The 21,843-nt window shown below is 40.8% G+C and overlaps 3 protein-coding genes across 7 annotated transcripts; 2 read left to right on the top strand and 1 right to left on the bottom strand.

Moving 5' to 3' along the window:
- Positions 1-1,676: 1,676 nt before the first annotated feature.
- LOC103710574 (glutelin type-D 1-like) lies at positions 1,677-3,983 on the top strand. Its single transcript, XM_008796355.5, has 3 exons — positions 1,677-1,988; positions 2,873-3,596; positions 3,695-3,983. The coding sequence occupies exons 1-3, from the start codon at positions 1,793-1,795 to the stop codon at positions 3,846-3,848; spliced, it is 1,074 nt and encodes a 357-aa protein (XP_008794577.1). The 5' UTR covers positions 1,677-1,792; the 3' UTR covers positions 3,849-3,983.
- Positions 3,984-4,740: 757 nt separating this feature from the next.
- On the bottom strand, positions 4,741-9,679 carry LOC103710582 (metal tolerance protein 5-like). Its single transcript, XM_008796368.5, has 7 exons — positions 9,539-9,679; positions 9,220-9,382; positions 8,350-8,453; positions 8,006-8,251; positions 6,622-6,702; positions 5,951-6,184; positions 4,741-5,357 (listed from the first exon to the last, which is right to left on the bottom strand). Exons 2-7 carry the CDS (start codon positions 9,284-9,286, stop codon positions 5,007-5,009), a joined length of 1,083 nt encoding a protein of 360 aa, XP_008794590.3. The 5' UTR covers positions 9,287-9,382; positions 9,539-9,679; the 3' UTR covers positions 4,741-5,006.
- Positions 9,680-11,319: 1,640 nt separating this feature from the next.
- On the top strand, positions 11,320-21,413 carry LOC103710609 (protein-tyrosine-phosphatase MKP1). 5 transcript variants are annotated; one of them, XM_088702315.2, is made up of 4 exons: positions 11,320-14,085; positions 17,717-17,909; positions 18,000-18,081; positions 20,304-21,413. In XM_088702315.2, exons 1-2 carry the CDS (start codon positions 11,746-11,748, stop codon positions 17,768-17,770), a joined length of 2,394 nt encoding a protein of 797 aa, XP_088558441.1. In that variant the 5' UTR covers positions 11,320-11,745; the 3' UTR covers positions 17,771-17,909; positions 18,000-18,081; positions 20,304-21,413. The 5 variants fall into 5 exon arrangements, with proteins under 5 accessions (XP_088558441.1, XP_088558443.1, XP_088558442.1 ...); XM_088702317.2 differs by having other exon boundaries at positions 17,717-17,904; positions 20,304-21,291; XM_088702319.1 differs by lacking the exon at positions 20,304-21,413 and having other exon boundaries at positions 11,324-11,544; positions 11,647-14,085; positions 17,717-17,904; positions 18,000-18,236.
- The last annotated feature ends 430 nt before the right edge of the window (positions 21,414-21,843 follow it).

Below are 21,843 nucleotides of genomic sequence, written 5' to 3'. Positions count from 1 at the left end.
ACCGTTCAAGTATTTTAATAGCTTAGCCAGCTCGGCATCTGGGTCGGACATCACCACCTTAGAGCTGCATCGCGATCTTAGGCCAACCTTTATGATCTGAGCAGCCGACTATTCAAGTATTCTAATGATTTAGCCAGCTCGACATCTGGGTCGGACCAATTTACAGCAGCAACGCCAAAAGATTATTTTTACCTTAAGCCCCTTGACCCGCCAACCAATCCAGGGTTTGGTTCCCCTCTTTAAAGATACGATGTGCGTGGAGGATTAATCCTTAATATGCCTAATATCTTTCAAAATAGGATCAACTGTGTTGTCATGTGGCCGGAGCTTGTTAATCCAATTGATCATGCTACTCCCTTCGATGTAAATCTCCGACCGAAATTTTGAATCGCCATATTAATGACAATTATATTTTAATCTTATGCCTGATTGCATTTTACTGTACATATACATTGATTTATGATAAATATTTTTAAAAATAATTATGCTGTCCATTATATATATAAATAATGATAATTAAGATAACATGTAATACTGCATTATTTATATATTAATATTTTGAGTAAATTCTAGCTAAGTTTGAACGAGTTAAGCACTTAAGCCTGGCTCTTTTCGTAATTGAGTGAGCCAAACTGAGGCTAGCTCATGAATAATTTGCTCATTTACCGGCCCTACCCCTATAATATAGATATTTTGATAAATAATATGTACTGATCTGGAGGTCCTAAAAGCGATGCTCAACTTTGAATCTTTCTTTTCTACAATTTAAAAAGGGGAACGAAGTTGTCTGCCTGCTAAAAAAATTGCCACTCTACCGTAAAGTATGTAGCCTACCAGAAAAGTATTCTAAACCGCCATCTTTTCCTTCTTGTTCATGTAACATCATCGTTGATAAGGTGAGGAAAATCATTCTCTAAGGTGATTGGTTTTTTCCTATCTTGCTATACCACTCCCAACCCTGTGTGTCAAAATATCCATTAGAGTACCAAACTTAACCTAAAAGCCCTTTCGGTCCGAGTTAGAGATATGCAACCAATATTATCTTCTTTGCCGATGCTGAAAACATAAACACATCACAGTCTGTTTGAAAGATTGGGCTAAAAATTCTATTAGATTCAAGGATTATACTAGTATAATTAGCAAAATTATAAAAATACAAGCTGAGCTAGATCTATATTAATAAGTATTTTTTGGAGTAAGCCGGCCCAAATTTTACAGGGAGAAAAAAACTGTTTAGATTTTTTTTTTCTCAGAATAAGCTATTTTTTCAATAAAATTTTCAGTCCAACCATCTAAATAGGTATATGGAAATGCACTGAGTTAAATTGTTTTTGGTAACTATGCTCTAAATTTTTTGAAAAATTATTAAATAGGCGGGCACGCTTGGCAATTTGAATACTAATGATAATATCTTCTTCTTTTCCTCGTAGTAGTAACAAATAACAACTTATAGATATTATTGACTGTTAGCAATTTCGTAACTTATCCATGCTGTATAAGGAAACAAATCGAGAAAAACGGTAAGGATGATTAGTTACTAATTATGATGATTAGAATCGTAACCGCGCAATAAAACATAAAGCCATCCACCGCATTTCAAGCCTTCATATCGCGACCGTCCATATCTCTCTGTCTTTATCCATACTTGCAAGCGTCAGCTTATTCCCTTCCATATAAATCGCCACGTCTTCTCTCCATCCAACGCCTCTCTCTTCCTCTTCTTCTTCTTCTTCTTCTTCTTTTCCTGGTTCTGCTCTGCTTTCGAGAGTTCGCATAGTTTAGTTTGGCGGCTATGGATATCGATCTGACTCCGAGGCTGTCGAAGAAAACGTACGGTGGGGATGGGGGCTCCTACCACGAGTGGTGCAGCGAGGAGCTGCCGATGCTCCGCGAGGCCAAGATCGGGGCCGCCAAGCTCGCCTTGGAGAAGCAGGGGCTCGCGCTTCCCAGCTACTCCGACTCCGCCAAGGTTGCTTACGTCCTCCAAGGTAAAGAGAGCTTTGATCATCTTGATCTTGGTTTTTTTCTCCCTTTCCCCCTCTTTTAATGTATCCTGAAATCCAGGCTTATATATATATTCTTTATCGTGCCCACGGAGGCCATGGGTGGCTGATGGATTAAATAAATAAAAAAAACAGTACGATGGCTGGGTAACTGGAGTCAAGTGGACACTCTTCTTTGATGTGTGCGTGTGTGTGTGTTTTTTAATCTGTGCTCTAATGATGGATTGATGCGGTTTCTTTGAATCTTCGCGACCAAACCGAGGCGGTTAAAAAAAAAAAAATCTTTTTTTAATGAATTAACATAGCAAAACAGAAACAGGACGGAAATTTTTAATCGATTTTTTTTTTTTGAAAAAGAATCTGTTTCTTTGGATTGAAGCCCTAATTTATCCTTAAATCCTATTTTTTAGCATTTTTTTTATTTTAATTTTGCTTGTTCTGCTGACAATGTAGTTCGATTCAGGCTTTTTTTTTGAGCCATTTATTATGAATGGATGGTTGTGGAATACATCTAGTATGAAGGAAACATTATTGTAATTTATAATTTTTTTTAAAAAAATAACATAAAAAAAGAGCGTGAAATCTAACTGAGATTGTAGATTGATTTTTGGAAACATGATGATTACCAAAATTCCTTTTTTTTTGGTTTCTGTTCTTGTGAAAATAATACACTGCTACTAGTGTTCTTCAGTCCAATCCAATTCTCCATGTTCAGACCTTTTAAGATTAACAGTTCTTTATGATAGATCTTTCCGCACAGACTTAACCTGTTATAAGATATTAAAAAAAAACAACTGAAGGAAAAAACAAAGAGAGATGCTAAATCCAAATGCACCTTTAGATTAATCACACCTTACTCTTTGTTACAGGAAGCGGTACTTGCGGAATTGTGTTGCCGGAGGCGACGAAAGAGAAGGTGCTTCCCATCAAGAAGGGGGACGCTCTTGCTCTCCCCTTTGGCGTCGTAACTTGGTGGTTCAATCCGAACGACGCTGAGCTTGTCGTCCTCTTCTTGGGAGACACCTCCAAGGGCCATAAGGCTGGAAAATTCACCAACTTCCAGCTCACCGGCACCAATGGCATCTTCACCGGCTTCAGCTCCGAGTTCGTCAGCCGTGCCTGGGACCTCACCGAAGACGAGGTCGAGAAGCTGGTCCGCAGCCAAACCGGCGCCGGCATTGCCAAACTGAAGGATGGCCAGAAAATTCCTGAGCCCCGTCCTGAAGACAGGGAAGGGATGGTTCTCAACTGCGAGGAGGCTCCACTGGATGTCGATATCAAGAACGGCGGCCGGGTCGTCGTGCTGAACACCCAGAACCTTCCCCTGGTGGGCGAGGTTGGGCTTGGGGCTGACCTTGTGAGGATCGACGGCCATTCCATGTGCTCGCCGGGCTTCTCCTGCGACTCTGCTTTCCAGGTGACCTACGTGATCAGGGGGAGCGGCCGGGCTCAGGTTGTTGGCGTCGACGGCAAGCGGGTCCTGGAGACCAGAGTGAAGGGAGGGTGTCTGTTCATCGTGCCAAGGTTCTTTGTGGTGTCCAAGATTGCTGATGCTGATGGCATGGAGTGGTTCTCCATCATCACCACTCCTAAGTAAGTTGAAGATTTCACTGCTGCTGCTATTAAGTTAATATTTGTTTGGTATTGCTGTCTGAAATGGTTGTGATGTTTTGGTGATGGAATTTTTGCAGCCCGGTGTTCAGTCATCTGGCAGGGAGGACGTCGGTCTGGAAGGCGTTATCGCCGGAAGTGCTGGAGTCTTCGTTCAACACTACTCCAGAGTTGGAGGGGCTCTTCAGGTCCAAGAGGACCTCGGATGCCATCTTTTTCCCACCTTCGAACTGATGAAAGAACTAGTTTCCTTTGTTTGGTTGGCTAATAAATTTCCCAAAAGACCTTGTTTTCAGTTGTGTGGTTTAGTCTCAACTTACGGTTTGAGACGTTTAATAAAAGTCCTTGAACATTGCTTTAGATGTTAAAGTTTTGGTATTCATATGTGCTCCTTCTTAGTGCAATGGTATCTTAGATGTGCTTGACATAATGTTCTGTTTCTTAAACACTTGCTTTGAAATGGACTTTGTAGAAATTTCTATACCAAATAAATTCAAAAAACTACTCTTCCAGGGCAAATGTATTTATTTACTGAGTTCGAGCACTTTCATCTCATGGACAAATATAAGTATGTCACTATAGTAGATTACTAGTTTTGCAGCCTCATTCGTTTAGAGCACAAGTTGCTTTTCCATCTTTTGGAATATCCTCTCCTTCTGGTCAGCTGGAACAGAGCAGCTTAGATTGTTTTCCCGGAAGTTCTAGATCTACCTTCAAACACAAGTATCCAGCAAGTAACAATTTGTTTGTAGATTACTTCTATGTTGCTTTACTGCAATCATGTCCATGCCGCCTTCAGCATAAAAATCATGTATCCTGGTCTCTATGATTCCTTTTCTTAGAACCTCCCATTGGCACCAAGTTTCTTCCCTAGTTAGCGATCTTAAAATCATTGAGGTTGGATACAGTTAAATGTGGAGACTCTTATAGTTAAATGTGGATAAAGATTTCGAGCCTATTTTCCAGATAAGCCGCCAGATAAAATTCTTGCATAGCTTCTGAATGATCACTCAACATCTAAAACTATAGATAAACCTTTACAGTCAGATTGAGTCATGCATCAAGATAAAAACAAAGAAGAAAAAAAATATAAGAAGAAAAGAAAAACAGAAAAATAGTGACCTGATTCATCCAAATTGGGAGGGTCGTGACATGTTTCTTATTATCCCAATAGCTATATCCACTTCTCATTTAAAGAACACACACATTTTACATTAAACTTGAGTATGAACAAACTACTACCCATAAAAGTTGAATTACACCATCCCCAAGCAAGCACCCTATGTATTTTCGTTCATCAACTATCATAACCCAGATACAGGATTTCAGCACGACAAGAAGCTTGAAAGAACCTTATTCCTTTATAGTAGTTAGTTACATAAACAGACTAGGTCATGTATCATGAGCCTGTGCATGCTCAGGGCGATGAGTGAACTCATAATCGAGGTGAACAAAAGCCCGCTCGATCTCAGGCAGTAGTTCAAGCTTCTCCTGTAAGGCCTCCCCAATGTCGTGTGCATCTCTCAAGGGCATTTCTGAGGGCAGGACAATATCCACCTCAACAAAGTAGTTCGAGCCGAATGTGTAAGCCCGCACGGTGTCAATGTTTCTTATGGCCTCGTGATGGTTCCAGCATAGGTATGTCAATTTCTGCAGATATTCCGGTGCCGCCGACCGGCCAACCAGAGAGTTCACATTTTCCAGCACAGTCATCGACCATGTATGGATGGTATATAACGCCAGCTGCGCATCAAAATATATTAAGTACAGATGTAGTCAGTCATGTTTGTTTGAAAAACAGTGTCTAGATTTTCAAGAAATGTGAGAATCATGATGCACTCCAGTTTAGAGTTTCCATTCAAATGTAAAGCCTCATAAAGCGATCATAACACAAACAAATATATCTGATTGAGTTGTTTTAGGCTTTCTTTTCTTTTCTTTTCTTCTTCTTTTGGTTTTTCTTTTGGACACAACCTGTGGGTTCACTGTGGCAACAACTTAGACAACATACAGTAATGATACAACTGGATATTACAGATTATTCAATCAAACTATTGGGCCACCATCTACCCAAGAGTTTGCCTATCAGCCAAGTATCAGGTTCTGTTTCTTATATCAGGTGGAGCATTGTAGGAGATAGGTTCATGGGACAGCCAAGTGGCACCACATCAGCTGTCTCATTAAGTTTTCCACCAAGCTTTGCCGTGCTTCCAATAGTCACCATGTATCCTGCCTCATGCAACAACAGCATATAGGTTCCAGTTGCAAACTAAAGCAATCGCTCACACAGTTCATGCTGAGATACAATGGAAAGGGCGATAATGAGTACTACTCACAATGATAGCTCCAACTGGATCAATCCAGTGTTTTATATAATTGCCAAGAAGTGCAGCCACCAGACCAATGACATTTGTAATGACGTCAAAAAAGTGGTCCTTCATGTAGGCCTTGACAATCTCATTGGTGAACGAGCGGCAGTAGAAAACCAGAGCAAGCTTCACTAATGTCACAGATGGCATGATGCCTACAACCCATCTCTCTTGCTGCTTTGTCATGCTGAATTCATCTTCCTGCATCAAACAAACAGATAACTGCTGTCTTTAATGCAAGAACACCATAATTGTGATGCTTAAAAGCCTAAACAATGTGCCAGGATTAAGCTAGCAGTATGGTTATCAGGAGCTGATGTAAATATTAGTGGACATCAAGCCGTCATAATTGGATGGTTAGGGAACTTATAAATTGGAATCTTTGTAATGAAGTCTGTAAAAAAACTGAAACCTATACTTGGTTGGTCACTTTGGAATTTATCATGCTGGTGAAGGATGCATATGCCATTTCCATACGGAAGTCTTAGATGGCATAAATGTAAATAAATTCTAATATGTAGTGAACTAACATGGAGGATGCCACTAATCTTCACTAAAATATTAGAAAAGAACTTGTGTCGAGCAAGGAAAAATGAAAATATGCTTGCCTGAGAGTTGAGAGATTTTTTTTGACTTACATCTGATATTAGGGATTGTACCGACTCCAAAATGATCTGAAGGCCCAGCGTTGCCATTATAGATGCAAAAACAAGGATTCCCTGCACAGAATAGCTACATCTAATTGAACAAAATGTGACAGCTCAGGCATAAGATAACAAATTAACCATATATGTTACATTCACTTCATGGAAAAGATATCCACAAAATTGAAAAATATAAATTCCGAGAGAATACAACTTCATATAAGCTAAAATTTAAAGGAATTATATTAGAAAAAGAGGAAGAAAATTATTACGGTTTAAAGAGAGAGCATGTCTGTGGCAGCATAGAACAGAGCAACATATATATCATTCCACTAAATTTGGAGAGAAGAAGGATCACATGAGATTTATCAGAAATGGAGAATGAAAGAGGAGAGAGTGGTTAGACCACGAAATAGTGATGTTTAAATGTCAGGTAGATGCAGAACAATGCAATAGGTGCAATACTAAGACTGAACACTGTCAAGGATGCACATGTGTTAATGTAGTATAGGATATGTAGCCAACTAGCCATGCTGTTATCCAAATATCGTATACTTAAAGAGTAGAACCATGTAGCATAAGATGAATTCATGGAGTTTTCGGACAGCTGGATGCGAGGAAGTGAGATGAGAAGTAAGATTAGTTCTGCAATTTCTATTTTCAAGTCCCATCTACTAGTCTCACTAGACACAACCAAGCGAATGGTTCCAAAGCAACAAGAACTTCGATAGAAGACGATATTGATGGTACTAAGTTGCATAAATTTTGAAACATACATAAAAAAGTTACATGATCAACCTAATGGCTAAATTTATAGTGATCAACAGGTAGAATTATATGGTACAAAATCAGTAGTCATTTCAGGACCATGTGGACATTATTCCAAACAGCTAGGAGGAGAAAGGAAAATGTCTTATCATGCAGCATACATTACTCCAATTATTGTTATAATAAAAGGTGCACTTCAACATAACATTCCATGGAATGTTGATCAAACTATAATCTGCACCAGTGACCATTTTCTGGAAGTCCAGCTGGTGCACACCAAAACCCCTGAGTCTACTGTTTATTGAACAAAACAATACCCCGCGAGCAAGTACATAGAAAAGATGTTTAACAGTCATGATTGTGATTTATACATTTATGCTGGCAGGCATTTAGTGATAGCTTCTGGTAACTCTAGATCTATCTATGTATTCTATTCTATTAAATCCAAATCAGAAGAATGACAAATTAAGGAGCCATTTGTTCATGTGAACAACAATTCAGATTTTCAGAAGAAATACCAAATAAAAATTGCTCTGACTATACTCATGTTTCAAGCACCAAGTGATAATTAGAAGGGAAAAATAAAGAACAAGACAGTCGGAAAAACTACCAGTGGCTGCATGCGCCTTTTCCCAATAGGATACTGATAAGGATTTGTTGTTTGCATGGAGAATGAAGTAAACCATAAGATAAATCCTGATAACAGATCAAGGAGAGAATCTAATGTGGATGCGATAACGGACAACGATCCACTCCTTATTGAAGCATAGACCTTGGCAGCAAAAAGGATCATGTTTGCTATGTTGGATATACGGATAGCTATTTGTTCACTTCTAGCAGTCCTTTCACGTTCTTCCTATACACACCAAAGTAATATCAGTTCACAGACCACTCTGGAGATTTAGAAAGCATGATTCAGCTCCGTTTCAAATTAATCCGCTAAGTAATTACAACCTTTGACATTCCAGGTAGAAATCCACGATCAGCCAATGCATCCATTTTGCCAAAGCTCTCCAGCATTTCCATCTGCTGTTGATAATACTCAGCTACGTCATCTCCTGCACCCATATGTCAAATAAGTATCCTATTTTACACCCTTCAGTTAAATCAATCGATTCTACCAATTAAGATCAAGTTAAGAATGCAAATGAAGAAATAACAAGCTCATCAGTTTTATAAGCACGAAAGAAGCAGAATTGAACAAGAGAGATTTGTTCACTATTACATCGATATCCAAAAGCATTTCAGCTAATAGATGCTACGAGATTGTGCAGACGAAACTGTTTGCAACCAAAGAAAATTCAGATGGATCTTGCAAAGAAAAACATAGACTAATACTAACACGACTGACAATCGATGATCCAAATTTCTGCCGGCACTCAAATTTTAACCTAGTGAAGAACATTCAAGGGATTGTGCAAACAGCTGCTATATCCTACACCATGCCAAATATCTTAATTTTTTCTTTTTGGGTCCTTGAGCCAAAGATCAGTCATCAATCGGTTGTTTATGACAGTCATCCGAAAATTGGTCACAATGTAACTTGTATTATCATTTCTTCCACATCTAAGTCATATGCTTTCTTATTTTAACATATGCCACAGCACAACTTCAATCATCTAAAAACATCGATTCTTCAAGAAAAAGTTGAAGGAAAAAAAATCAACTTTACGCTATTAGGCAAATAATCGACCACCACAATCCTCATGATTTGCTCAATCACCTTAGATTCTCACCTACAGCTAACGATTTAAAGTTTCCATCACAAAAATCATTCCACAAACCCAAGATGGGCATCTAAATTGAAAGAAGCGTAAAGAATACCTTCAGATTTCTCGACGGGGAAGCAACAAGGGCTCATGTTTCCTACTCTCTTTCTCCCACCTACCATGTTCGTCCAAAAAGCACCAACCCTTAGCCATCTCTAAAATTTAACAGCGAGAAAGAGGAAAGAAGGGGCATCAAAGGAACCGAATGAATTCGCGCACTACAAAAAGAGAAATGGAAAGAGAAAAGAGGAGAAGTTTAGCACTAATCGCGAAGGAGATTAAAAGGAGAAGCATCTAACCAAGTAAAGAGTCAAAGAAATTCCAAAGAGATAAAGATGAATAATAGGAGATAGAGATAGACAAGAGAACAAAACCTAAGACGCCGAGACAGTCTTGGCGGTCTCGACGGGGGTTCTCTTCGTGCACCGACCGCCGGAATCTGTCGCAGTTCAAACGCTACGACCGCTCCCGGTCGCCGGGTTCCGTCAAGAGAAGCTCCGATTCCTCGGCATCCCCCTCGGTTCCCGTCGATTCCAGCATCTTTTTTTCCGGTCGCCGGAATTGGCTCCGGGAGGAAGCCATGGGTTCGGACTTCGGATGGGTATGGACGGTTAACGCTAACGGTGTACAGCGGGAAGTCGTCGGTACGCCTGAACATCCCGCGAGGGCGATGGAGATGGAGTTTCCCGCGAATATCGAGGCACATGCCATGAATATAGACCGGTGGTGACGTGGCAAATTCTTAATGGAGACGCGTGTACGGAGACCGGAACGTAGTGTCCTGGTGATCTAATCTGGCACCGGATGGCTGCATGGGAACAGAAGCGAAGGGAAAAAATAAATAAAATTAATTTTTATATTTCATAAAAAAAATTAATTCTCATTGGCTGAAAATTAAAATATTTTTTCTAAAAATATTTTTAAATTTTTAAATAAAATAAAATAATTTTTTATTAAAAATATAATGAATATATTATATAGAAAAATAGATGTTTAATCAAACAAAAATTATTTTGGGATATGCCTCTTCCTTATGATCAATTAAATATATAAAAATTATTTTTTCAACCATCAATTTTTTTCTTTAATCTCTTTGGACCCTTAAAAACACTTCAAAGATATTTTTTTAAAGAAAGCACTTTCTATTTGGCTAAGTTATAATATCATTTTTTTAATAATACCTTAATTTTTAGGGAGAGAAGCACGACCATCATATTGGAGAAGAATAATAAAAACACAACTTTTCTCAATAAATATTAAAAAAAGTCCCATACTGCATTAAAACTTTTTAAATTTTTGATCTACAAATTGCATGTTTATCAGATTTTCTTCTGAAGTTTTGATCAAAACAAGATATAATATTCATCTCTCCTGCTGCACTAAAAAAAAAAAAGGTCTTCTAATACATTAACTAGTTTTATTTTCTTTTACAAAACCAGATCGCCGCCACCCCGCCGTCATTTGTCGGCAGTCCAACCAGTGAATCTATTGCTCTGCTTCCATGTTTCCTAGACCCAACAATTTAGCGGCTGTACATATCCTTATCACTCTGCAACAAGGGATTCGTTGGTTTTATGCACATCAAAAATTTCTCATCGGACCCATCAAAGATGGAATTAGCATAGATGGATGGCATCTACTTAATAAAGGGAAGGTGGCTCTTTTCCCCCTCTTCTACATTTCTTCCAACAGCTGAAGTTGGGAATAGATGCTTGTGAACCTAGTAGACACAATCTATCTACTACGTAGATTGCACTCCATTGATACAGAACAAGACTCTTGTTAGCTAATCCACTCCCTAACTAATTAATGATGGGATTAATTATTTTTAAAAAACCGGTCTTTTGGCTATTACGTAACGCCGTATTTATTGCCCGGTGGGCCCAGACGTTGACCGAGACTTGAACCGTCCATCGAAGTGGGTGGACCGCGACCATGCGAACGACGATATCAAAGGTGGGACCCACTCGCTCCTCCGGGGTCAAAGAGGCCCACCAACGGTCAAAGAAATCTCGCTGCCAGCTGTCCCAAGATCGCGGACTACGAAATCTATGAGTTGAGTCTCTTTGGATTTTTCAAATGCACGGCGCCGATTGATCCTTCGCGCGAGATTGATTCACGCACAACTGAAATTAGGTGGGCAACAAATCCACCCAACCGCGCAGTTAAATCCTACCCTGTCTTTAAACCCCTCGTCTCTCTCCGCCTCTAGGGTTAGACCGCATCTCCTCTTTCTTTGATGCCAAGCGTCGTAGATCCATGGTAGCCTCTCTCCTTATTCTTTCTCTTCTCCGCCTTTTCTTCTATCCAAGCTTGCGTTTTTTCCCTACTTTAAATAGGCCTGGCGAGAACCGAATTCGCCAAAAGTTGGAAGTTCCAGGTTTTCGCTTTCTCCCCTCGCTGTTTTTTTTTTTTTTTTGTGATTTTGTAAGTGTTTTTCGGCCTGAGAACAAAAAAAAATCGCTTCTTGGTGTCGGTTTAGAGTTGAGGATTTCGATTGGCTTTTGTCGGGATAGATGAGCCGTCAGCTGATCCAATCTAGGGTTCTTTTGATTTCTTGATCGAGAGGGGTAGTCCAGCAATGGGAGGCGAAGAGGATGCGGCCTCCGGTCCGCTCTCTGGCAGCCGGAAAACCTTCTGGAGGTCGGCGTCGTGGTCCTCTTCCCGGATCTCTGCGCCGGACGACTCCAGCTGTTGTTCTACCGAGGAAAAGAATTCGACCAACGGCCAGTTCCGACGCTACCCGGCTCCTCCCCTGACCCCCAGATCGCAGAGCGGCAAGGCCCGGTCCTGCCTTCCGCCTCTCCAGCCGCTCTCCATCGTCCGCCGGAGCTTGGACGACTGGCCCAAGGCCAGCTGCGACGACGTTGGGGAGTGGCCGCAGCTCCCCACTCCTAGTGGGAAGGCCAGCGCCAACAAGCCCGGTGAGGGCATGGAGCTGGATCTGTCCTTGCTGCGGTCCCAAGTCAAGAAAGATCAGATCGCCTTCTTTGATAAGGAGTGCTCCAAGGTGGCCGACCACATCTACCTCGGTGGAGACTCCGTGGCTAGGAACCGAGAAATCCTTCGCCGGAATGGAATCACCCATGTCCTCAATTGTGTTGGATTCGTTTGCCCGGAGTACTTCAAGTCGGATCTCGTTTATAAGACCCTCTGGTTGCAGGATAGCCCGACAGAGGATATCACGAGTATATTGTATGATGTGTTTGATTACTTTGAGGATGTCCGGGAGCAGGGCGGGAGGGTGTTGGTCCACTGCTGCCAGGGAGTGTCGCGGTCCACCTCACTGGTTATAGCTTACCTTATGTGGAGGAAAGGACAGAGCTTTGAGGATGCCTTCCAGTATGTTAAGGCTGCGAGGGGGATCGCTAATCCGAACATGGGTTTCGCCTGCCAGCTGCTTCAGTGCCAGAAGAGGGTCCATGCAATCCCGCTGAGCCCCAGTTCGGTGCTGAGGATGTACCGAATGGCACCTCACTCTTCGTATGATCCATTGCATCTAGTACCAAAGATGTTGAATGATCCTTCGCCAGATGCTTTGGATTCAAGGGGCGCATTTATCATTCATGTCCTCTCATCGATTTATGTGTGGATCGGTAAGAATTGCAAGCTAGTAATGGAAAAGGATGCAAAAGCTGCGGCTTTTCAGGTGGTAAGGTACGAGAGGGTGCAGGGGCCTATCATGATGATTGAAGAAGGGGATGAGCCACCAGAGTTCTGGGAGGCGTTCGCAAGTGCCCCTTCAAATTCAGACAGTGCCACAAAGATTGACAAGGAACAGATTGGATCAGCAATCAAGGCTGGCATTGGTAAGAGGAGAGTGGAGTCATATGATGGAGACTTTGAGCTTTTCTATAAGGCAATTACTGGAGGTGTTGTGCCACCATTCTCTTCTTCGGGACCAGGGCAGGAAACCAACCTTCCGGCAAGAGAAAGCAACTGGAGTATTTTGAGGCGTAAGTTTATAACAAAAGTTTATTCAGATCCTGCATTGGTGAGGGATATGGATCCCCGCATGAACCGAGTGCAGCTTTTGACTGCAGAGGCATCTACATCCCCTCCTTATCTTTCTCCTAGTTCACTTTCCTCTGACTTGAGTATTAGCTCAAAGTGTAGTTCAGAGTCATTTTCCATCTCTCCTTCAACATCCTCCTCTCATTCGCTTACACCATCACCTGCTTCGTCTAACTCGCCTGACCCTTTGCCACCATCATCCAGGCCTTCTCTCCAACCTTCAAGCAATATGGAACCCTTGAAGCATTGTTGGGAATCAGGTTCTTCTCCGTCTAAGGGGCTTGCACGCTCTATTGCTGAAAGAAGGGGAAGCTTTTCACCTCTGAAATTGTCATCACTCAACAAAAATGATGCTCCAGTGTTATCTCGGAAGGTGTTAAATACATCATCTGCAAATGAAGTCGTAGATAGGAATAATAATAACTGCATGTCCAAAGATGATGCTTTAGACAGGGAAGATAATGTAGGGGAAGTTTCAGATGTCAAGTGCACTGGTGATTCTGCTGTTAATAGTTCAGAAAATAGGGTGAACTCTCAGAAAAATCATCTAAATCAAGATGATCAATTGCTGCCTGGTTCAACTGGAAGGGTTGATGTTAGGTTGAAGAGTCCAAACCTGGCACATCTCTTAGTGTATCGCTGGCCTAGTATGGAAGAGCTAGCAACATTCGCTACAGAAGATCTGGATTCCAAAGCAGTGTTTCTTTTCTTGACTCCTAATGCTGGTACAAGTGGAGAGTCAGGTAGGATTTTATATTTGTGGGTAGGAAGGGGCTTCGAACAGGGTAATGATCAAACTCAACTAAAGAGCAGCCAAGATCTAGGACAAGTTATTCCAAATGACTGGCACCGAGTTGGCTGTGAGTTTCTTGATTTAATGGGTCTGCAGAAGGACCTTCCGATTAAGGTGCGTAAATGCAATTCAAATTCATTGTTAAATGATGAATTGGTTCCTTATCTCTGTATGTCAGTAAGTTCTACTGCAATTATCGTTATGTGGTCAATGAGTTCTGATGGCTGCATCAGATTTTTACCTACTATCTTTTTTCATTGTTTATTTTTTTTGCTTAATACATTTGTAATCTGATCATAATGACAACCAATTGGTGTAGCACGTTTTGATAAGATCTTTGGCGATAATAGAAAGAGTCGGATGTGTTCTTTAGAGAAACAAGAAAGATATGCCATTGCAATGGATTTGATGTGAAATGTGGGGGCTTTCCACCATACATGCTTAGGTACATGTGTGCAAGCACCCGAACTGGATCTTATCCTGGTTTGACATTATTGGAGGAACATTTGCTGGCAGCATATAATTCTGGACACACTCATTAGTGTGCATAAAGTCATTCACAAGCTCATGCTCCCGCATTTTTGACATTTAATGCACAAGCAACCAGTCAATGTTGGGACAAGGTTGAATGGTTAATTATACACCGCTGAACTTTGGTTCGGATGATATGACCCCTTGCCATCTTAGGGAAGGGTGAGGATTCAATTATGCAAGGCATCAGCCACTGCTTTGACCCTCAACTATAAAAAGTCTTGGTTCCACGAGCGGTGCCAAAGGGCTCGGGCTTTGGCTTGGCACTAGTGGAGGTGTAGGGTAGAGGATGGAGAATAGCCCCTCCCATGTTCAAAATAAAAAGAAGTTCACTGTACATTAAATAGGGACATTTGTGAGCATGGGATTGCAAGGATGTTGTTCCATGTGCAGCAGAGTTTGCATGCACGCTATTGAGAACATTCTAGGATTTTCATATGAATACGACAATTACGGAAATAAAATGTAATATTCCATTTTTTTGTCATATGTTATTAGCTGCAAGTCTCTATTGATGAAAACCATCATAATGCCCAATATTTCATGCTAGTAGCTCCATGGGATGGGCCCTGCAATGGGTGTAGGTGTGGTCCACACATGAAAGGGGTTTCAATTGTGGTTTGCACAGTGGATGTATATTTTTAGTTAGGGGTGACAATGTATGACCTGACCTGCCAATATGACTTGCAATTGACCTGCTTTAAGCACGTTCATGTTTGGCATAAATTTTTCCGGGTCATGAATAGTTTCATTCCAACTTGACCCATTTGTTAGATAGGTCAGTTTCAGGTTTAGAGTCCTGATCTATTTAACCCATCTTGATCCATTAATAGTTGGGTTAGGTCATGACTTGTTTAACCTGTTCAAGACCTCCTCAACCCGTTTAAAACCCACTTAACCCGTTTAAGACCCGTGTAAACTGTTTAACCTGATTTGATCCATTTATTAAATGGGTTACATGGGTTGGTTTGATAGATTTTTGACCGGACCTGCATCCAAACAAATCCAACCCTGTCGCCCCTATTTTTAGTCTATATGTGTGTTGATTTAGGACAGGTTTTCTTTAAAACAACATATATGCTCATTTATATTGAGGAATACTTCTTTTATCAGACTGTACAAAATGGTTTATATAGAGTACTTCTTTGAGGATTTTTTGGTGAAATTTGGTGGTATATATTTGATATCTTAACTTCAGATGGCACTCAATAGAGAAGGAATAAGGCTATTATCTATGTTTCTTTTTTTTTTCCATACAGTTTGCATTTCAGATAATCGATAGGATATATATAAGCCCTAGATATATATAAGCCCAAAAAACCGGCTTGGCTGGCCCGGTCACATGAAACCAGCTGGCTCAGGCAGGTGTCGCTAGGTCAACTGCAGATCTGGTCTTGTCCTAAGCCCAAACCAGATTAAGGCTTGGTTCACTGGGGTTCCAGTCCAGTCCAGGTTTGATAACTGTGTTTGAAACTGTTTAATTTAGCTTGCATTCTTCTATCTAAAGTAGATGATATGTTGGTCGGAGGATGCGGAGTGTAGTATTGGTAGTAATGGTGTCTTTGATCCCCACCAGAAGACAGTACTGGTAGGAGTAGAAGATTGTCATGGTGGTGGTACCTATGAATGTAACTGATTTGAGAGAGAACTATGAAGAGCCCCCATGCACCCACACAAATCGAAAGCCCCTCGTTTCCTCTCTTCCTCTTATCTCCTCCATTGCACAGAAACAAATAGCCATTGGGTCAAAAGCATATCTTGGGACATATGTAATATCTTGGGACAAATTTATTGCTTTGCTGTTTACTTTTAAGTCATATTTCATTAGTCTCACCTCAAAAAAGAAAGTTTAGAAAACTCAGATTATAGAATCACTATCCCATGTGTTTTCCCGCTTCAGTGGTGAACTCAATTTGGAGATGGAATAAGCTGATGTGGATTGTGCTCGTCTCTTTTCATGACGATATTTTCATGGTTGGAGTACCAGACATTTGCTTTAGATCTAATCAGTAGATCACATAAATTTGAGGTTCTCACTGTTTCTCTGAGAGATTTTCAGGAGGGAGTTTAAACTGGTAAGACTGAACCATGGATGCACCATGCTCATGAAAACCTTTATCATATATGACATGGACATGGCCAAAGCAAACCCGAAACTTTTTGCTAGTGTACATTGAGTCAGCTATAATCGAACTTGCCCAATAGGCGAAGTGCAAATTTTGGAGCTGGAATTAGTACTTTGGATTATGTTCTGGTGAGAGAACTAAATAAGTTGGTTGTTAATTGTTACAGTTGGCGGCTTGCTGTTGGAGGAGGAGACTACTTGATTTACATTTGTATTTTCTTTTTGTTTAGAAATTTGGCTGGAGTTGCCAATATATTAGGGAAAAAAAAACTGGTGCAAGATATTGCAATGGAGATGGTGCAGTGTCCGGACTTATCTGGCAGCACTATCCAGACTCATCAAAACAAGATTTCATTAGAACATCTTAGGGCCAGATAAGTCCTCTCTGCGCACTATCTCCAACACCATATCTTGCACCGGTTTACTTAGTTTTCAGGTGTAGCTTTCAACTTGCTTCATCTCTTTGGCGCACACACTAAACATTATTTTATGGCTGGCATAAGGGCAGGCTTTCACAGGCTCCTCCAGAATTGTGGTCATCAAATTTCTCTGCTGATCACTTGTGGCATTTCCTCCTTTATACAACTGACTGCTTACCTATATCCCCTAACTTACCTTTATTGATCCACTATTGATGAAAGAAGATTTATCCTAGTCACCTGTATATCTTGTTTGGGTGCATTTCTTTTCAATAAGGTGCCTCTGTTTTCTTGACAAACGGCATCAAGAAAAGGAAAATCATGGATCAGATTTTTGTGAGGACAGTGGTAGAAAAGGTGTATTTAGGAGGGATAATTAATTTGTCATTCAAAGTGCACATCCCTGTATGAAACTGCTGTTAGTGCAGCTTGTCTGTGCTACATCTGTTTGATTTTTTTTTATATCATAATCCTCAAAGAAAATATTACGATCCGTTTCAACAGAAAGTTGCACCTTAAATTCTTGTTTAGTAATTTGATGCCTTGTCTTGTTCTACTATGTCTAAAAGGTTCTGCTTGCCTCATGTTTCTTTCTGTTTTAATTTTTATCCTTGTTTTATCTCTTCTTTAGTATCAGTGGTTGCTTACTTTGGAATTTCAATGATGACAGGTTGTTAAAGAACAGGAAACAGAGAAATTTCTGGAATTTCTGAATTATCGTTAATTTTAGCACTGCAATGAAACATTCCAAAAACCTAACAGACTCGATCACTGCTCGGGTTTCTCTTTCCTCACAATTATCATGCAGCGGAGTATCTCTGACATTTTGTTCAAATGGCTGAAAGTGCACAATGATCGGTGAGGTACAAAACAGCCAGGGTTCCATGATCTCAATTCGTGCTAATTTTCTATAAAGGCAATACTTAGTTTCTACTATCATTTTATTGTCGCAGGAGGCTGCCAGAACGTCACATCTGTGGCTACTTCAGGTTGTGGCACGCTTGGATGTACATTGTCCGCTCTCCTTTCAGCTCAGTAAGCTCAGATACCCAAGAAGCTCTGATTTTTTTCTCTCCTTTTTTTCTAATTTAAAGAACCCTTTGTACATTATCACAACTGATTCAATATCATTTTGCCTAGTTTATGAGCTGAATTTTTTCTCTTAATGAATCAACCCATCACTTTTTCCATATCTTTTGTTGATGTGCCATTGTTGGTGTTAAGGAGATGATGATTGTTGGAGTCCAGGGGTAGGTGGAGCCCACGGGATCTAAAGGTACTATACTTTTCCTGACTCCATTATGATGTCTATCATCATACGAGCAAGGTTGCACGTGGATTAGGTTGGTTTAGGATTATAATCAATTTCTGATTTTTGAAATTGAAATTGAACCAATAAAGTTTAGGGCAAATGCTACTCATGGAAAAATAATCTATCCATCTGGAGAAGCGTGAGAACATGGATAAGTTGGTCGACATGAAAGTTACTAACTTTTTCATGATATTTACCCAGACATTTAGTAGGAAAGGCCTAGGATGGTACACTCGTGCTGTCCAGACCCTAGAGAGGCCCACCTACTCGAGGATGTTAAGGCTCATGCAGGCCATTTTTGTTAGAGTCTTCCAATGGCTTTAACTTGCCATTAAAACAATAAAAAAGAAAATCGGTTTCCAAAACCTCGAGTTTCCATTCGGGCGGTACTTTATGGACCGGAGAGGTGGAGCTGCCTAGTGCACTCCGTGTTGTTTTGTTTTCAGATTTTATTAGGTGTGTTTGTACTCGTATAGTATGATACGCCTACTCTAGCAAAAAAAAAATAAATAAATAAATAAAAGATTCTAAAATAAATAGTAAGATTACTCATGAATCAACTATTCGAATTCAATTCATGAATTGGACAAATTAGTTCTACTCGGGTCTCCAATCGATCAGATTCACTCCCACCGATGGGGTCACCCAGAGCCCCACCACCTTCACAGCACCTCCTACGGCCTCATAGCCACCATTTCCCTCCTCCCCCCAAGAATCGCCACTCTCTGCAGCACAGGCTCTCCTAATGAAATTCCTGAGGAAGGAAAGTGAGGTGGTTGATATGTTGCACGCCAACGTATGGAAGTGATATTGCTGAATTTTTTCATCTAATGTATTAAATTCTATTGCTGAATTTTTTCATCTATTGCTGAAAATCTTGAGGAAAGAAAGTGAGGTGGTTGATATGTTGCACACCAAACGTATGGATGTGATATTGCTGCGCTTGTAACCTACAGATTTGTAGTCTTGAGCAAATCTGTGAGTACTAGGTTACTTGACAGTAACTAGGTGTAGATTTAGCCTATCTTAGTTCTCCATGAGAACCCCTAAATCAGGCATTGTACCATCACAAATGTTTCTGGTGGTTACAATAATAAATGTTGGATAGGCTTAGATGGAGTTTCTCTCCTCCCTTTTTAGTAAAGTAATAAATATATGACACCAACCACTAAAGCATACGCATATAGATAGACACACATATATACTTCCATCATATATCTAAAATGGAGTTAGAGCTCTCCATTCTCTACATAGATACCGGTATTAATAACATTGATATTAATGTGCTCGATCATCATTAAAGCTCATTATTTAATATGCAATGGATATTAATGAGCTGCTATTAAATATTAATATGAGTGTTATTAAAGTTCATTACTTAATATGTAACAGAAATTTGACTACTAAGGTCTTTCATTTATTATAATCAAGAGTGATGTGGGTGGAGATGATGTGATTACTGTATTTGGTTGCACCACGTTGATTCTATATGGCAATGATTTCAAATCACTTTCACTCTTCAAATCACCACCCAATCCAGTGATAGAATTTTTATGCTTGATGTCAGAAATTCATGATCACCCCAAAGCAGTGATCTTGGGTTGAAATTAGATGACAAAAATATGTTTCAATCTAGCAAAAAAATTATACCATCAATATTATATATGATATGATATGATATTAACATTATATATTATATTTATAATAAATAGTATATTATAATATATTATTAATCATATTGTTATTATTATTATTTAATGATAATTTGTAGAAATATACCAATGGTAGTTTTGATATTATATGGTCAGTGATTTTGGACTCCTATAGACTACCAAATGAATTATTCGTGGATACCTGAAAAATTTTTAAAATCACTAGCATGATAAACACTGCAATTTTAGATCATCGTCCGATTAATATGAAAGTTCCCTTATTATTCTTTCAGATTCAGTTTCAAATATTTCTCAGATCCAGTCCACATTCAACAGAGCAAGCTTATTCTGGGAACGAAAGCACTCAAAGAGAGACGATCGGCAGCAGCAACCTCAGGCTGCATCACCTCCAGCAGCAGCACTGCCATCAGATTCAGCGGCACCTCGACCTGCACCAGCGTCGATATCGTCAAAAGCCCTCCCGGCTCTCACGTCCGCATCGCGGAGATCACGGTCTCGATCATGGCCAGCATCCTCATCATCGTCGCGTGCAAGAGGGACGCAGCAGGGACCATGCCATTCGCTCTGAAAATCATCATCTCGCGCAGTCCCGCCTAAATCCCGGTCAACTGCTATGTGCACCCTCGGAGCGTGGGGGCAGGGCACGGCGGTGAAGTGCAGGAAGCGATGGTCCGTTTCGCCGGTGGCCAGGACCCGGCGCACGCGAGCGAAGCCTCGAAAACAGAAGGAACGCCCTTCAGGGCAGTCATGGCGCCAGGCCATCTGGACGATGACCGTCAGGCCCGGCGGACCGGCCACCGTGCGGATGCTCGGGGCGGCCTGCAGGAATGTTCCATCGGCCAGCTGCCATGTTGCGAAGGTGATCTCCAGCATTCTTCTCTCTCTACGAGACTCGACCAACCGATATCCTCCTCGGAATGGTGGAAAGCTCTCAGCCAAGCGAGCGAGACTCCTCTCCCTTTTAATGCGTAAGAGGGGTGGGGGGCGTAATAGCGAGCGAGAGAGCGAGCTGAGAGTTTTAAGACCGTTGGGTTTGAATGATGACGTAGGGTGGCAGTAACGGTAGTCTGGGAGTGCCCGAACGGCGTGTTGTTTCGGGGGTTTAATGGTTGAAGGGTGGGATGGTGCTCGTTTCGAATGCGTCCAAACCCGAAAAGGTGCAATTGGTGTTTTGCGAGGATTGGAATGGTGCGCTTGAAAGATAATTAATTTGTTTCAAATGCCAATAGTAAAATTAGATAGTTATACCTCATTATCAAATGCCTTGGGGCTTCAAAGCTCAACAATAGCTTTTTCGTTATGTGGTTAATGATATTGAGACAAAGCTACAGAAATAAAGTTCGGATAGAAATCATGATAAAGCTCAGCAGAAATTTGAATTATGTAACGTCTTGTTTTACGAGTAATATTGTAGGACTCTGTAGCAATGCAAGACCATATGATTAGATGTGTTCCCAGGCTGGACGGTCAGCTTGGCCTGCTCAAACTTGAACCATTGCGGATAGATCCGCCCTTGTATTTTAAGTCCGATGGGCTAGGCCGATCTAGATCTAAAATACGAGCTGATCTGTAAAACGGGCCAGACTCAAATTTAGGTTCGCCTGGCCTGAGCCGGAGTCGGGTTTAGGTTACCTCGGCCCGTATCTTATATAATATAATATTATATATTTATAGTAGTATATTGGTCAGCCCGGCCGAAGACGAACTGGAGTTTTAGGTTTGCTCGGCCAAAGCCCATATCTTATATAATATAATATCATATAAGAGTCCTTCTCTTCTCTTGCTTCTTTCCTTTCTTCATCAAAGAGTCCT

Source organism: Phoenix dactylifera, chromosome 8, assembly GCF_051530095.1.
Source record: "Phoenix dactylifera cultivar Ajwa chromosome 8, Ajwa_hap1_PhDact_Kaust_v1.1, whole genome shotgun sequence".
Classification (NCBI taxonomy): domain Eukaryota; kingdom Viridiplantae; phylum Streptophyta; class Magnoliopsida; order Arecales; family Arecaceae; genus Phoenix; species Phoenix dactylifera.
This window is presented reverse-complemented; position numbering and strand designations above follow the sequence as displayed.

Excerpts from the sequence above, each read along its gene's own strand:
- LOC103710582 (XM_008796368.5), bottom strand. The coding sequence starts at position 9,286 with ATGGTAGGTGGGAGAAAGAGAGTAGGAAACATGAGCCCTTGTTGCTTC. Across the intron at positions 8,252-8,349 it reads TTCTACCTGGAATGTCAAAG|GAAGAACGTGAAAGGACTGC; the intron begins GTTGTAATTACT and ends TGGTGTGTATAG. Across the intron at positions 5,358-5,950 it reads ATCCAGTTGGAGCTATCATT|CTGGCGTTATATACCATCCA; the intron begins GTGAGTAGTACT and ends TTTGATGCGCAG.
- LOC103710574 (XM_008796355.5), top strand. The coding sequence starts at position 1,793 with ATGGATATCGATCTGACTCCGAGGCTGTCGAAGAAAACGTACGGTGGG. Across the intron at positions 1,989-2,872 it reads GGTTGCTTACGTCCTCCAAG|GAAGCGGTACTTGCGGAATT; the intron begins GTAAAGAGAGCT and ends TCTTTGTTACAG. Across the intron at positions 3,597-3,694 it reads TCCATCATCACCACTCCTAA|CCCGGTGTTCAGTCATCTGG; the intron begins GTAAGTTGAAGA and ends GAATTTTTGCAG.
- LOC103710609 (XM_088702315.2), top strand. The coding sequence starts at position 11,746 with ATGGGAGGCGAAGAGGATGCGGCCTCCGGTCCGCTCTCTGGCAGCCGG. Across the intron at positions 14,086-17,716 it reads AGAAGGACCTTCCGATTAAG|GTTGTTAAAGAACAGGAAAC; the intron begins GTGCGTAAATGC and ends CAATGATGACAG.